Here is a 15249-nt window from a genome sequence, read left to right as displayed (position 1 = left end):
GCGCACGCCCATTGTGGGCGTGCGCTAGCGATGCGCTCGCCATTGCTTGTAATGGCGGCGTTAACGGACTACATTACACCGCGTTATGCCGCGGTGTAACGTAGTCCGTTAAACGGGTTCACACAACGCAGTGTGAACCCAGCCTTAGGGAGAGCATGTATTGAGCGGGGGAGCCATTGTGCAGGATATAGGGTGCCAACCTCCGCAGCAAGGTAGGGGACAGATAGTTGAGAGGTCAGGGATATTGAGCACCCTGTATCTTTTAGTCAAACAACTGACATTGGTCCAAGGTCGTATGTGGTTTGAATTTTTATGGATAATTTATTAAATGTTAAGTTTTATTGTGTATAATAAGTATTTTCTGAACATTTTACTTAAAAATATACCTATAAAGAGAAAAATCAGACAAACTGAACATTTTGCAGTGATCTCTTAATTTTTGTCAGAGCTGTATTTACCACTATTAACAAATCATCCAGACTGTGGCATGGAGTTCAGTAAGCTTCCGATTTGCAGACAGATCCGGGTGCAAGTGATCTCTTTAGACTTGCACTTCCATAGTTTGAGCAAGAAAGTACACAGAGCAGTGGCTATAACTGTGCCCAGAGACTGACTGGCTATTGGCCCCAATGCAGAGACAGTGTCAGTCACGCAAAGTGCACGGTTACAGCTACCGTTCAGTATTCTCAGAGGGTGAAAGAACCAGCGCCGGCGATGCCCCTTTGACTAAAACCGAATGCTGCCAAGGAGAATAAAGTTAATTTTCTCACAGCAGCTTTTGGCTAACAGCAGGCGCCAGGCAAGTATTGCAATTAACCAGAAGATTACACCCCATCTGCAGGTTAATAGCCTTTTTGCTGGTGACAGGTTCCCTTTAAGAGTTGATTTCCAAGCAAAACATTAACCACATTAAGAACATGACAAAGGGTTCTCCTCTGTGTGACTGCTCTGGTGACTAAGAAGAGATGATTTCTTCACAAAATATTTTCCACATTCTGAACATGAGAATGGCTTCTCCCCTGTGTGGGTTCTCTGGTGGCTAACAAGATACGCTTTCTGGTTAAAACATTTTCCACATTCTGAACAGGAAAAAGGCTTCTCCCCTGTATGATTTCTCTGGTGCTTAACAAAATTTGATTTAGAGTTAAAACATTTCCCACATTCTGAACATGAGAATGGCTTCTCCCCTGTGTGGCTTCTCTGGTGGCTATCAAGATGCGCTTTCTGGTTAAAACATTTTCCACATTCTGAACAGGAAAAGGGCTTCTCCCCTGTATGAATTCTCTGGTGCTTAACAAAATTTGATTTAGAGTTAAAACATTTCCCACATTCTGAACATGAGAATGGCTTCTCCCCTGTGTGGGTTCTCTGGTGGCTATCAAGATGCGCTTTCTGGTTAAAACATTTTCCACATTCTGAACAGGAAAAAGGCTTCTCCCCTGTATGAATTCTCTGGTGCTTAACAAAATTTGATTTAAAGTAAAAACATTTCCCACATTTTGAACATGAGAATGGCTTCTCCCCTGTGTGGGTTCTCTGGTGGCTATCAAGATGCGCTTTCTGGTTAAAACATTTCCCACATTCTGAACAGGAAAAAGGCTTCTCCCCTGTATGAATTCTCTGGTGCATAACAAAATCTGAATTCTGGTTAAAACATTTCCCACATTCTGAACATGAGAATGGCTTCTCCCCTGTGTGGGTTCTCTGGTGGCTATCAAGATGCGCTTTCTGGTTAAAACATTTCCCACATTCTAGACATGAAAAAGGCTTCTCCCCGGTGTGAGTTCTCGTGTGACTAGCAAGACTTGATTTCTTGCTAAAAGTTTTCCTACAAATGGAACAGGAAAATCTATTCACTGCTGTGTGAATTTTTTGATGTTTAAGAAAACATTTTTTGAGGGGAAAACTACTTTGATGTTCTGAATGTGAAAATGTCTTTGATTTAGGAGCAGTTCTTTTTTTAATGCTTTTTTTGTGAATTTGATTTTCCTTAGCAGTCGGTAATGAATCATAAGACAAGTCCTGTTTCAAAGGATCAGATGACTGATCTTTGCTGTGAACGGATTTTGGTATATCTGGAGTAATGGCAGTCACTTCAATAGAATCCTGGGTGATCTCACAATCATCTGATTTAAAAATTGAAGATGTCAGCTGTCCCTCTGATCTCCAGGTACAGTCATCTGTCAAGCATAAAACCAATTATTATTTTTGAATAAAAAATTGTTTACCATTGCTACTGAAAATGTCTGCAAAAATGGCAGGTTATGTAAAAATATTGAATTCACAAAACAATGGCAGTTCACAGTCTAATAAAAAAACCTCATAGCATGAACCAGTAGAGCGTGGTGTTTGTTAATTCTGCCTCCCAAAAAAGGAATAAAAAGCCTCCAAACAATGTTATGCAGGTGAAAATAATAACAATACAAGCTTCTACTCATCCCGCAAAAAAAAGGTCCCCACTTCGGTCCATCATTTATCAATGGAAAAATAGAAGTTTCCATAGTGGCTTAAAGGCTTTTACAAAGCAACATGACTTCCATAAACCAATCCAGCAATATCCACTCTCCCAAACTCAAATCTCCCCCACACTACTGAGCCTTGCAGTGTGCCATTCCATCCCAGTGTCAGTTGAATTCCAACTAGAGTACACATCATTCTACTTAATGTGCTTCTGATTAGGTGATCACCTGAACCATATCTTATTTCATGAAGGAATGTATAAAAACACTGCTGTGGTGTTCACAATCCTCTTGCCATAGGACAAGCTGGATGGCAAAACAAGTGCTAATAATATCCCAAAAGTAACGGGAATGAAAAAATAACTTTTAACCATGTCAAAGGATTTGAAAAGAAAAGTCTTGAGTGAGGAAAAGAAGGGCTCAATTCTAGCTTTACTAGCAGAGGGACAGAGTGAGCGTCTTGCTGCCTCCATCCTTAAAATTTCTGAGACAGCAGTCCATTACAACAAGGTCAAGCAGCAGACTTTGGGGACAACAAAGCTAAAGACCGATAGAGGGCAAAAACGACTCAAGCGATCCTTAAAAGGATGAAAAGCCATAGACATAATATTAGAAAAGGTGTAATTTGTCACAGCCTGTTTAGACATTTTGTTTTAGAATGTAAACAAGATTCCACCTGTTTAAGACTTATTATATTAGAACTAATATCAGAAACTGTGTCCAATAGGTTCCAAAGACTTGTGAAGAAGAAATCCTATTGGATATTTAAACTATCCACGATTAAACCGGAGGGCCTGAATGAGAGCAAATACGACATAATAGGGGTATCTTTTTGAATAATTCTTAGGTATTTTGGTTGTTGCCATGTATGTTTATTTTTCTTTATATGTATTTTGTTGTGCATCCAATATGCATTTTACATCTATTTGTATTGTTTTGTATAAGATGAAAGGTTTCAATACAAAAAACTATGCATCAGAAGCACGGTTTACCGTATATACTCGTATATAAGCTGACCCAAGTATAAGCAGACCCCCCTAATTTTGCCACAAAAAACTGGGAAAACTTAATGACTCGAGTATAAGCCTAGGGTGGAAAATGCAGCAGCTACCGGTAAATGTCAAAAGTAAAAATAGATACCAATAAAAGTAAAATTAATTGAGACATCAGTAGGTTAAGTGTTTTTGAATATCCATATTGAATCAGGAGCCCCATATAATGCTCCATAAAGTTTGATGGGCCCCATTAAATGCTCCATATTAAAATATGCCCCATATAATCCTGCATAAAGGGTAATAAGGGCCCCATAAGATGCTCCATAGACACATTTGCCCAATATAATGCTGCACAAACCTTATGGCGCCATAATGATCCATACAGTCACTTGCCCCATATAATGCTGCACAAACGTTATGGCCCCATAAGATGCTCCATACAGTCACTTGCCCCATATAATGCTGCACAAACGTTATGACCCCATAAGATGCTCCATACAGTCAATTGCCCCATATAATGCTGCACAATCGTTATGGCCCCATAAGATGCTCCATACAGTCACTGCCCCTTATAGTGCTGCACAAACGTTATGGCCCTATTAGATGCTCCATACCGTCACTGCCCATTATAGTGCTGCACAATCGTTATGGCCCCCTTAAGATGCGCCATACAGTCACTGCCCCTTATAGTGCTGCACAATCGTTATGGCCCCATACAGATGCTCCATACAGTAACTGCCCCATATAATGCTGCACAATCGTTATGGCCCCATAAGATGCTCCATACAGTCACTTGCCCCATATAATGCTGCACAAACGTTATGACCCCATAAGATGCTCCATACAGTCACTTGCCCCATATAATGCTGCACAAACGTTATGACCCCATAAGATGCTCCATACAGTCAATTGCCCCATATAATGCTGCACAATCGTTATGGCCCCATAAGATGCTCCATACAGTCACTGCCCCTTATAGTGCTGCACAAACGTTATGGCCCTATTAGATGCTCCATACCGTCACTGCCCATTATAGTGCTGCACAATCGTTATGGCCCCCTTAAGATGCGCCATACAGTCACTGCCGCTTATAGTGCTGCACAATCGTTATGGCCCCATACAGATGCTCCATACAGTAACTGCCCCATATAATGCTGCACAATCGTTATGGCCCCATAAGATGCTCCATACAGTCACTTGCCCCATATAATGCTGCACAAACGTTATGACCCCATAAGATGCTCCATACAGTCACTTGCCCCATATAATGCTGCACAAACGTTATGACCCCATAAGATGCTCCATACAGTCAATTGCCCCATATAATGCTGCACAATCGTTATGGCCCCATAAGATGCTCCATACAGTCACTGCCCCTTATAGTGCTGCACAATCGTTATGGCCCCCTTAAGATGCGCCATACAGTCACTGCCCATTATAGTGCTGCACAATCGTTATGGCCCCCTTAAGATGCGCCATACAGTCACTGCCCCTTATAGTGCTGCACAATCGTTATGGCCCCATACAGATGCTCCATACAGTAACTGCCCCATATAATGCTGCACAATCGTTATGGCCCCATAAGATGCTCCATACAGTCACTTGCCCCATATGCTGAGGCTGCGATATAGAAAAAAAAATCATATACTCACCTCTCCGTCGCTCAGGACCCCGGCACTTTCACCTGCTCCTCGTTCGGGTGCGGCTCTGTCCTCAGCACTGACGTTCAGCAGAGGGTGCACACTGACAACGTCATCGCGCCCTCTGACCTGAGCATCACAGCCAGAGGACGCTAATGACGGAGCCGCATCGGAACGAGGACAGGTGAATATAGCGCAGCGCTGCGCTCCCCCTCCCCGCATACTTACCTGCTCCTGGCGCGGTGCAGTCCCTGCTTCTCCCGGCGCCGCATATTCTTCCTGTACCGAGCGGTCACCGTTACCGCTCATTACAGTAATGAATATGCGGCTCCACCCCTTTAGGAGGTGGAGCCGCATATTCATTACTGTAATGAGCGGTACCATGTGACCGCTCAGTGCAGGAAGAATATGCAGCGCTGGAAGAAGCAGGGACGCGCAGGGACCGCACCAGGAGTAGGTAAGTATAATTAGATAGCCCCCCACTCCCCCTCCCCTGCCGACCCCTGGGTATGACTCGAGTATAAGCCGAGAAAGGGACTTTCAGCCCCCCAAAATGGGCTGAAAATCTCGGCTTATACTCGAGTATATACGGTAATTAATGAATTAAGCAATTGGATTAGTGACGCCATTTTGGAGGATATTTAAAATCCACAATGTATTATTTGTAAATGCCTGAGGAAAGAGCTGGTTCGCATCGGAAATGTGAAGCATTTTAAAATGAAAGCAATTTTTTATTAATTTGTTTTGATGCCCAACTTTATGGCTCCGCACTTGGCAGCGCTTTTCGAAGCCCTGATTTTTTACTTCTTCTCATATCAGGGATCTTGGAATACAACAGCATCATTACCCTCCAATTTCTCCAAGAGGCCCATCATAATATATTTCCAACTTGTGAGCACATTCTACGTACGCTGTCATTTTACTTTGTAGTTTACAGATCTGGGCAGGTAAAGGTCAGCATCTACTAATCCCAGGGGGTAGGTGGATCCTCCAGGTTGTAAGTTCTATAGAAAAGGATTTTCAATGCCCAAAGTAAGTAGATCAGTTTTGGGTGGAGGAGAATGTTGTGGTCTAGAGGCAAAATGGTGATCACACGATTGTAATATGGTCGTAGTACAACACTGATAAAACAGACACAGGAGGTGACTGAGAAGAATCTGTGACTTCTCTGCATTTAGTGGTCACTACTCACCTGGGTAGTCATATGTTGCAATCTTCTCTTTACACCGCTCATCACCCCTCAAATATGTCTCTGTAGTATTAATATGGGTCAGATCTTCACCCTGAAACATATATTATAAAAGTCACAGACAGATGGAGAAGTCACATCTATGATCAGCTCTAATCCTGCCATCTCCACCGTTCTCATTACACAAATATAAAATATATAATACTGGTGGATAAAACAAGATTAAGCACAAGACCTTCACAGCCGTCTACACATCATAGGGGAGGTCTCATGACACCTTCTCTCCATCTACCTGATGATCCTGAGGAACATCGGGATCTTCTTGTTTACACTCCTGTGGAAGAAGAGGACGGGGACATCTCTCTGGTGTTGTCCTCTTACTGGATAGATCTGGAGGAAACACATACAGGGACCGAATTCATTCTTTACATACAGATAATTATAGGCCGTGTGTATTTAGTCCTGTCTATTACCTGGTGATGTGAGGGGCTGGGGAACCTCCGTCATCATGATATCTTTGTACAGATCTTTGTGTCCTTCTAAATACTCCCACTCCTCCATGGAGAAATAAATGGCAGCATCCTGACACCTTATAGGAACCTGACACATACAATGATACCGTTATGCCCCCGATCTCTTCATAGTGTTACTGTATAATTTCCCAGTATTCCCAGCAGTGTTACCTCTCCAGTCAGCAGCTCAATCATCTTGTAGGTAAGTTCCAGGATCTTCTGGTCATTAATGTCCTCATATATCAGGGGAGGCCCCGTGACTGGGCTCAGGGGTCTTCCCCATCCCTCAGACATAGGGTCCTGACAGTGCTCACTAGAGGTCTTCTTCACTACTGTGTAATCCTGGTTATAGAGAGAAACATAAATAGATCTCACTACAGACATTTCCAGAGTCCTCACCTCTCCAGTTCTGTCCATCTGTTATTCCCATAGATAAGAATGATGTAATGTGACGTCATCAGAATCTCTCACCTCTCCAGTAAGACGGAAGAGGATCTCTAGGGTGAGGTGTAATATCCTCTCCGCCATCTTGTCTCTATCCATATCCATCTTTGATGGGTAATTCAGAAAAATTCTCTTATATAGAAGATCTTCACTGAGAGACCTGACTGAGAAGAAGATAAGCTGATGGAACAGCATAAAAATCCTGTGTAATAATACAATTACTGGAGAAAATAAGCGAAACATATGAGATTTATTATTATTATACAGTATTTAGTTTTCTTCTTTACATCCACTAATAAAACCTATATATTTAGGCCACAGACAACAAGCAGTTTCTTCCTCGGAGTTGGCAGCTGAATACGTTCCTCATAGACTCATCTTCCATAACGCTAATTCTCGTCTCATTTACCGACACTGGAATCGGCATTAGCAATACTGCAGGAGATATTCATTACACGTGACAGGAGAAATAACTACCGTATATACTCGAATATAAGCCGAGATTTTCAGCCCATTTTTGGGGGCTGAAAGTCCCCCTCTCGGCTTATACTCGAGTCATACTCAGGGGTCGCAGGGGAGGGGGAGCGGGGGCTGTCTAGTTATACTTACCTGCTCCCTGCACGTCCCTGCTTCTTCCAGCGTTAGATCTTCTTCCTGTACTGAGTGGTCACATGGTACCGCTCATTACAGGCATGAATATGCGGCTCCACCTCCCATAGAGGTGGAGCCGCATATTCATGACTGCAATGAGCGGTAACTGTGACCGCTCAATACAGGAAAAAGATGCAGCGCCGGCAGAAGCAGGGACTACAGGGACCGTGCCGGGAGCACTTAAGCAAACAGGGAGGGGAATGCTGCGTGATATTTACCGCTCCTCGCTCCGGTGCGGCTCCGTCTCCAGCGTCCTCTGGCAGTGACGCTCAGTTCAGAGGGTGCGATGACGTAGTCAGTGCGCGCCCTCTGCTGAGCGTCAGTGCTGGAGACGGAGCCGCACGAGGAGCAGGTAAATATTAAAAGCGCCAGTGTCCCGAGCGAAGAGAGGTGAGTATGTGATTTATTTATTTTTATTGTAGCAGCAGCAGCATTATATATTGCACAGCTTTCTATGGAGCATCTATGAGGCAATAATGAACGGTGCAGAGCATTATATATGGCACAGCTTTATATGGAGCATCTATGGGGCCATAATGAACAGTATGGAGCATTATATACGGGGCACGGCTTTATATGGAGCATCTATGGGGCCATAATGAATGGTGTAGAGCATTATATACGGGGCACAGCTTTATATAGAGCATCTATGGGGCCATAATGAATGGTGCAGAGCATTATATATGGCACAGCTTTATATGAGCATCTATGGGGCCATAATGTACGGTGCAGAGCATTATATACGGGGCACAGCTGTATATGGAGCATCTATGGGGCAATAATCAACGGTGCAGAGCATTATATGTGGCATAGCTTTAGATGGAGCATCTATGGGGCCATAATGAACGATGCAGAGCATTATATGTGGCATAGCTTTATATGGAGCATCTATGGGACAATAATCAACGGTGCAGAGCATTATATATGGCACAGCTTCATATGGAGCATCTATGGGGCAATAATCACCGGTATGGAGCATCTATTTTTATTTTTGAAATTCACCGGTAGCTGCTGCATTTCCTACCCTAAGCTTATACTCGAGTCAATAAGTTTTACCGTAAGCTAGAAGATCGTTGGGTACAGCCGGGACCAGCTGCTTCGAAAGCATCACCAAACCAGGGATTCAAGCTTCAGGAGGCTAATTTGCATATTCCAGGTGCCTTCTGGGAGAAGCGAAGTCTCCCTAAGCTAGAAGATCGTTGGGTACAGCCGGGACCAGCTGCTTCGAAAGCATCACCAAACCAGGGATTCAAGCTTCAGGAGGCTAATTTGCATATTCCAGGTGCCTTCTGGGAGAAGCGAAGTCTCCCTAAGCTAGAAGATCGTTGGGTACAGCCGGGACCAGCTGCTTCGAAAGCATCACCAAACCAGGGATTCAAGCTTCAGGAGGCTAATTTGCATATTCCAGGTGCCTTCTGGGAGAAGCGAAGTCTCCCTAAGCTAGAAGATCGTTGGGTACAGCCGGGACCAGCTGCTTCGAAAGCATCACCAAACCAGGGATTCAAGCTTCAGGAGGCTAATTTGCATATTCCAGGTGCCTTCTGGTAGAAGCGAAGTCTCCCTAAGCTAGAAGATCGTTGGGTACAGCCGGGACCAGCTGCTTCGAAAGCATCACCAAACCAGGGATTCAAGCTTCAGGAGGCTAATTTGCATATTCCAGGTGCCTTCTGGGAGAAGCGAAGTCTCCCTAAGCTAGAAGATCGTTGGGTACAGCCGGGACCAGCTGCTTCGAAAGCATCACCAAACCAGGGATTCAAGCTTCAGGAGGCTAATTTGCATATTCCAGGTGCCTTCTGGGAGAAGCGAAGTCTCCCTAAGCTAGAAGATCGTTGGGTACAGCCGGGACCAGCTGCTTCGAAAGCATCACCAAACCAGGGATTCAAGCTTCAGGAGGCTAATTTGCATATTCCAGGTGCCTTCTGGGAGAAGCGAAGTCTCCCTAAGCTAGAAGATCGTTGGGTACAGCCGGGACCAGCTGCTTCGAAAGCATCACCAAACCAGGGATTCAAGCTTCAGGAGGCTAATTTGCATATTCCAGGTGCCTTCTGGGAGAAGCGAAGTCTCCCTAAGCTAGAAGATCGTTGGGTACAGCCGGGACCAGCTGCTTCGAAAGCATCACCAAACCAGGGATTCAAGCTTCAGGAGGCTAATTTGCATATTCCAGGTGCCTTCTGGTAGAAGCGAAGTCTCCCTAAGCTAGAAGATCGTTGGGTACAGCCGGGACCAGCTGCTTCGAAAGCATCACCAAACCAGGGATTCAAGCTTCAGGAGGCTAATTTGCATATTCCAGGTGCCTTCTGGGAGAAGCGAAGTCTCCCTAAGCTAGAAGATCGTTGGGTACAGCCGGGACCAGCTGCTTCGAAAGCATCACCAAACCAGGGATTCAAGCTTCAGGAGGCTAATTTGCATATTCCAGGTGCCTTCTGGGAGAAGCGAAGTCTCCCTAAGCTAGAAGATCGTTGGGTACAGCCGGGACCAGCTGCTTCGAAAGCATCACCAAACCAGGGATTCAAGCTTCAGGAGGCTAATTTGCATATTCCAGGTGCCTTCTGGGAGAAGCGAAGTCTCCCTAAGCTAGAAGATCGTTGGGTACAGCCGGGACCAGCTGCTTCGAAAGCATCACCAAACCAGGGATTCAAGCTTCAGGAGGCTAATTTGCATATTCCAGGTGCCTTCTGGGAGAAGCGAAGTCTCCCTAAGCTAGAAGATCGTTGGGTACAGCCGGGACCAGCTGCTTCGAAAGCATCACCAAACCAGGGATTCAAGCTTCAGGAGGCTAATTTGCATATTCCAGGTGCCTTCTGGGAGAAGCGAAGTCTCCCTAAGCTAGAAGATCGTTGGGTACAGCCGGGACCAGCTGCTTCGAAAGCATCACCAAACCAGGGATTCAAGCTTCAGGAGGCTAATTTGCATATTCCAGGTGCCTTCTGGGAGAAGCGAAGTCTCCCTAAGCTAGAAGATCGTTGGGTACAGCCGGGACCAGCTGCTTCGAAAGCATCACCAAACCAGGGATTCAAGCTTCAGGAGGCTAATTTGCATATTCCAGGTGCCTTCTGGGAGAAGCGAAGTCTCCCTAAGCTAGAAGATCGTTGGGTACAGCCGGGACCAGCTGCTTCGAAAGCATCACCAAACCAGGGATTCAAGCTTCAGGAGGCTAATTTGCATATTCCAGGTGCCTTCTGGGAGAAGCGAAGTCTCCCTAAGCTAGAAGATCGTTGGGTACAGCCGGGACCAGCTGCTTCGAAAGCATCACCAAACCAGGGATTCAAGCTTCAGGAGGCTAATTTGCATATTCCAGGTGCCTTCTGGGAGAAGCGAAGTCTCCCTAAGCTAGAAGATCGTTGGGTACAGCCGGGACCAGCTGCTTCGAAAGCATCACCAAACCAGGGATTCAAGCTTCAGGAGGCTAATTTGCATATTCCAGGTGCCTTCTGGGAGAAGCGAAGTCTCCCTAAGCTAGAAGATCGTTGGGTACAGCCGGGACCAGCTGCTTCGAAAGCATCACCAAACCAGGGATTCAAGCTTCAGGAGGCTAATTTGCATATTCCAGGTGCCTTCTGGGAGAAGCGAAGTCTCCCTAAGCTAGAAGATCGTTGGGTACAGCCGGGACCAGCTGCTTCGAAAGCATCACCAAACCAGGGATTCAAGCTTCAGGAGGCTAATTTGCATATTCCAGGTGCCTTCTGGGAGAAGCGAAGTCTCCCTAAGCTAGAAGATCGTTGGGTACAGCCGGGACCAGCTGCTTCGAAAGCATCACCAAACCGCGCGCCTTACGGCGCGCGAATTTTTGCCTGTAGGACATTATTGCAAGAGAGCTTGGCTGAGTAGATTACACAAGAAGGAAAACACACAGCAAGTCAGCAGGATCTAGGAGCAACATGGCAGATGTGACAACCTACATGGTGAGCTGCAGCATGTGCTACATGTTCACAGATCGACCAGAAGAAGAATCCAATTTCACCTGTCAGAAGTGTAGACTAGTGGCCCTTTTAGAAGAAAAGGTGCGGGGTCTGGAAGAAAGAATAGCAACTTTGAAACTCATCAAAGAGAATGAAGACTTTCTAGACAGAACAGAAGCATCTCTACTGGTCACAGAAGGTGCAAAAAGTGTCAGAGAACCTCCAAAAGCAGATGAGTGGAAGCATGTGACCAAAAGAAGCAAGAAGACCATGGAGAAATCACCAACCACACAACTGAAGAACCGATATCAAATCTTTGTAGAGGATGAAGATGGCACACCTAAGAATGAAGCAATACCAGCAAGCAAAAAAGAAAAGGGCACACAGCAACAAGTGACAGCAAAAAGTACAGCCAAGAAGCAACGAAGAGTGGTGGTGGTGGGAGACTCACTACTGAGAGGCACCGAAGCAGCCATCTGCAGACCGGACATAACTGCAAGAGAAGTATGCTGCCTTCCAGGTGCGATGATCAAGGATGTGACCGATAGGATACCAAAGCTCTTCAGCTCCAAGGACGTCCACCCATTTCTTCTGATACATGTTGGCACCAATGACACGGCAAGGAAGGACCTACCGACAATCTGCAAGGACTTTGAAGAGTTGGGGAAGAAAGTAAAGGAACTGGATGCACAGGTAGTTTTTTCTTCTATCCTTCCAGTAGACGGGCATGGCACCAGGAGATGGAACAGGATCCTTGATGCAAACAACTGGCTAAGACGATGGTGCAGACAACAAGGATTTGGATTCCTGGACCACGGTGTGAATTACTGGTATGATGGACTCCTCGCCAGAGACGGACTACACCTCAACAAACCTGGGAAACACACATTCGCCAGAAGACTCGCTACACTCATCAGGAGGGCGTTAAACTAGAAGAAGAGGGGACGGGAAGAAAAACATTAGACTCGAACAAAGACGACCCAGGAAAACATACTCAGAAGGGAGGTAAGAACATTTCTAAAACAATCCACAGTGAGGAGATTGGAGCAAAACAAAATCCTCTAAACTGCATGCTCGCAAACGCCAGAAGCCTGACAAACAAGATGGAAGAACTAGAAGCAGAAATATCTACAGGTAACTTTGACATAGTGGGAATAACCGAGACATGGTTAGATGAAAGCTATGACTGGGCAGTTAACTTACAGGGTTACAGTCTGTTTAGAAAGGATCGTAAAAATCGGAGAGGAGGAGGGGTTTGTCTCTATGTAAAGTCTTGTCTAAAGTCCACTTTAAGGGAGGATATTAGCGAAGGGAATGAGGATGTCGAGTCCATATGGGTTGAAATTCATGGAGGGAAAAATGGTAACAAAATTCTCATTGGGGTCTGTTACAAACCCCCAAATATAACAGAAAGCATGGAAAGTCTACTTCTAAAGCAGATAGATGAAGCTGCAACCCATAATGAGGTCCTGGTTATGGGGGACTTTAACTACCCGGATATTAACTGGGAAACAGAAACCTGTGAAACGCATAAAGGCAACAGGTTTCTGCTAATAACCAAGAAAAATTATCTTTCACAATTGGTGCAGAATCCAACCAGAGGAGCAGCACTTTTAGACCTAATACTATCTAATAGACCTGACAGAATAACAAATCTGCAGGTGGTTGGGCATTTAGGAAATAGCGACCACAATATTGTGCAGTTTCACCTGTCTTTCACTAGGGGGACTTGTCAGGGAGTCACAAAAACATTGAACTTTAGGAAGGCAAAGTTTGAACAGCTTAGAGATGCCCTTAATCTGGTAGACTGGGACAATATCCTCAGAAATGAGAATACAGATAATAAATGGGAAATGTTTAAGAACATCCTAAATAGGCAGTGTAAGCGGTTTATACCTTGTGGGAATAAAAGGACTAGAAATAGGAAAAACCCAATGTGGCTAAACAAAGAAGTAAGACAGGCAATTAACAGTAAAAAGAAAGCATTTGCACTACTAAAGCAGGATGGCACCATTGAAGCTCTAAAAAACTATAGGGAGAAAAATACTTTATCTAAAAAACTAATTAAAGCTGCCAAAAAGGAAACAGAGAAGCACATTGCTAAGGAGAGTAAAACTAATCCCAAACTGTTCTTCAACTATATCAATAGTAAAAGAATAAAAACTGAAAATGTAGGCCCCTTAAAAAATAGTGAGGAAAGAATGGTTGTAGATGACGAGGAAAAAGCTAACATATTAAACACCTTCTTCTCCACGGTATTCACGGTGGAAAATGAAATGCTAGGTGAAATCCCAAGAAACAATGAAAACCCTATATTAAGGGTCACCAATCTAACCCAAGAAGAGGTGCGAAACCGGCTAAATAAGATTAAAATAGATAAATCTCCGGGTCCGGATGGCATACACCCACGAGTACTAAGAGAACTAAGTAATGTAATAGATAAACCATTATTTCTTATTTTTAGTGACTCTATAGCGACAGGGTCTGTTCCGCAGGACTGGCGCATAGCAAATGTGGTGCCAATATTCAAAAAGGGCTCTAAAAGTGAACCTGGAAATTATAGGCCAGTAAGTCTAACCTCTATTGTTGGTAAAATATTTGAAGGGTTTCTGAGGGATGTTATTCTGGATTATCTCAATGAGAATAACTGTTTAACTCCATATCAGCATGGGTTTATGAGAAATCGCTCCTGTCAAACCAATCTAATCAGTTTTTATGAAGAGGTAAGCTATAGGCTGGACCACGGTGAGTCATTGGACGTGGTATATCTCGATTTTTCCAAAGCGTTTGATACCGTGCCGCACAAGAGGTTGGTACACAAAATGAGAATGCTTGGTCTGGGGGAAAATGTGTGTAAATGGGTTAGTAACTGGCTTAGTGATAGAAAGCAGAGGGTGGTTATAAATGGTATAGTCTCTAACTGGGTCGCTGTGACCAGTGGGGTACCGCAGGGGTCAGTATTGGGACCTGTTCTCTTCAACATATTCATTAATGATCTGGTAGAAGGTTTACACAGTAAAATATCGATATTTGCAGATGATACAAAACTATGTAAAGCAGTTAATACAAGAGAAGATAGTATTCTGCTACAGATGGATCTGGATAGGTTGGAAACTTGGGCTGAAAGGTGGCAGATGAGGTTTAACAATGATAAATGTAAGGTTATACACATGGGAAGAGGGAATCAATATCACCATTACACACTGAACGGGAAACCACTGGGTAAATCTGACAGGGAGAAGGACTTGGGGATCCTAGTTAATGATAAACTTACCTGGAGCAGCCAGTGCCAGGCAGCAGCTGCCAAGGCAAACAGGATCATGGGGTGCATTAAAAGAGGTCTGGATACACATGATGAGAGCATTATACTGCCTCTGTACAAATCCCTAGTTAGACCGCACATGGAGTACTGTGTCCAGTTTTGGGCACCGGTGCTCAGGAAGGATATAATGGAACTAGA

The 15249-nt window shown here is 44.5% G+C and overlaps 1 protein-coding gene across 2 annotated transcripts in view; it reads right to left on the bottom strand.

The window, feature by feature from the left end:
• Nucleotides 1–320: 320 nt before the first annotated feature.
• The window catches only part of LOC138666955 (oocyte zinc finger protein XlCOF22-like), a 52228-nt gene continuing 37299 nt past the window's right edge, over nucleotides 321–15249 (bottom strand). For both annotated transcript variants that reach the window (XM_069755160.1, XM_069755161.1), the window contains exons 2-7: nucleotides 7267–7403; nucleotides 6967–7137; nucleotides 6757–6883; nucleotides 6576–6673; nucleotides 6287–6377; nucleotides 321–2180 (exon numbers count right to left, since the gene is read on the bottom strand). In XM_069755160.1, the coding sequence (XP_069611261.1) occupies nucleotides 910–2180; nucleotides 6287–6377; nucleotides 6576–6673; nucleotides 6757–6883; nucleotides 6967–7137; nucleotides 7267–7403 (1895 nt within the window). In that variant the 3' untranslated portion in view covers nucleotides 321–909. The remainder of the gene's footprint in view (nucleotides 2181–6286; nucleotides 6378–6575; nucleotides 6674–6756; nucleotides 6884–6966; nucleotides 7138–7266; nucleotides 7404–15249) is intronic.

Source organism: Ranitomeya imitator, chromosome 2, assembly GCF_032444005.1.
Source record: "Ranitomeya imitator isolate aRanImi1 chromosome 2, aRanImi1.pri, whole genome shotgun sequence".
Classification (NCBI taxonomy): domain Eukaryota; kingdom Metazoa; phylum Chordata; class Amphibia; order Anura; family Dendrobatidae; genus Ranitomeya; species Ranitomeya imitator.
This window is presented reverse-complemented; position numbering and strand designations above follow the sequence as displayed.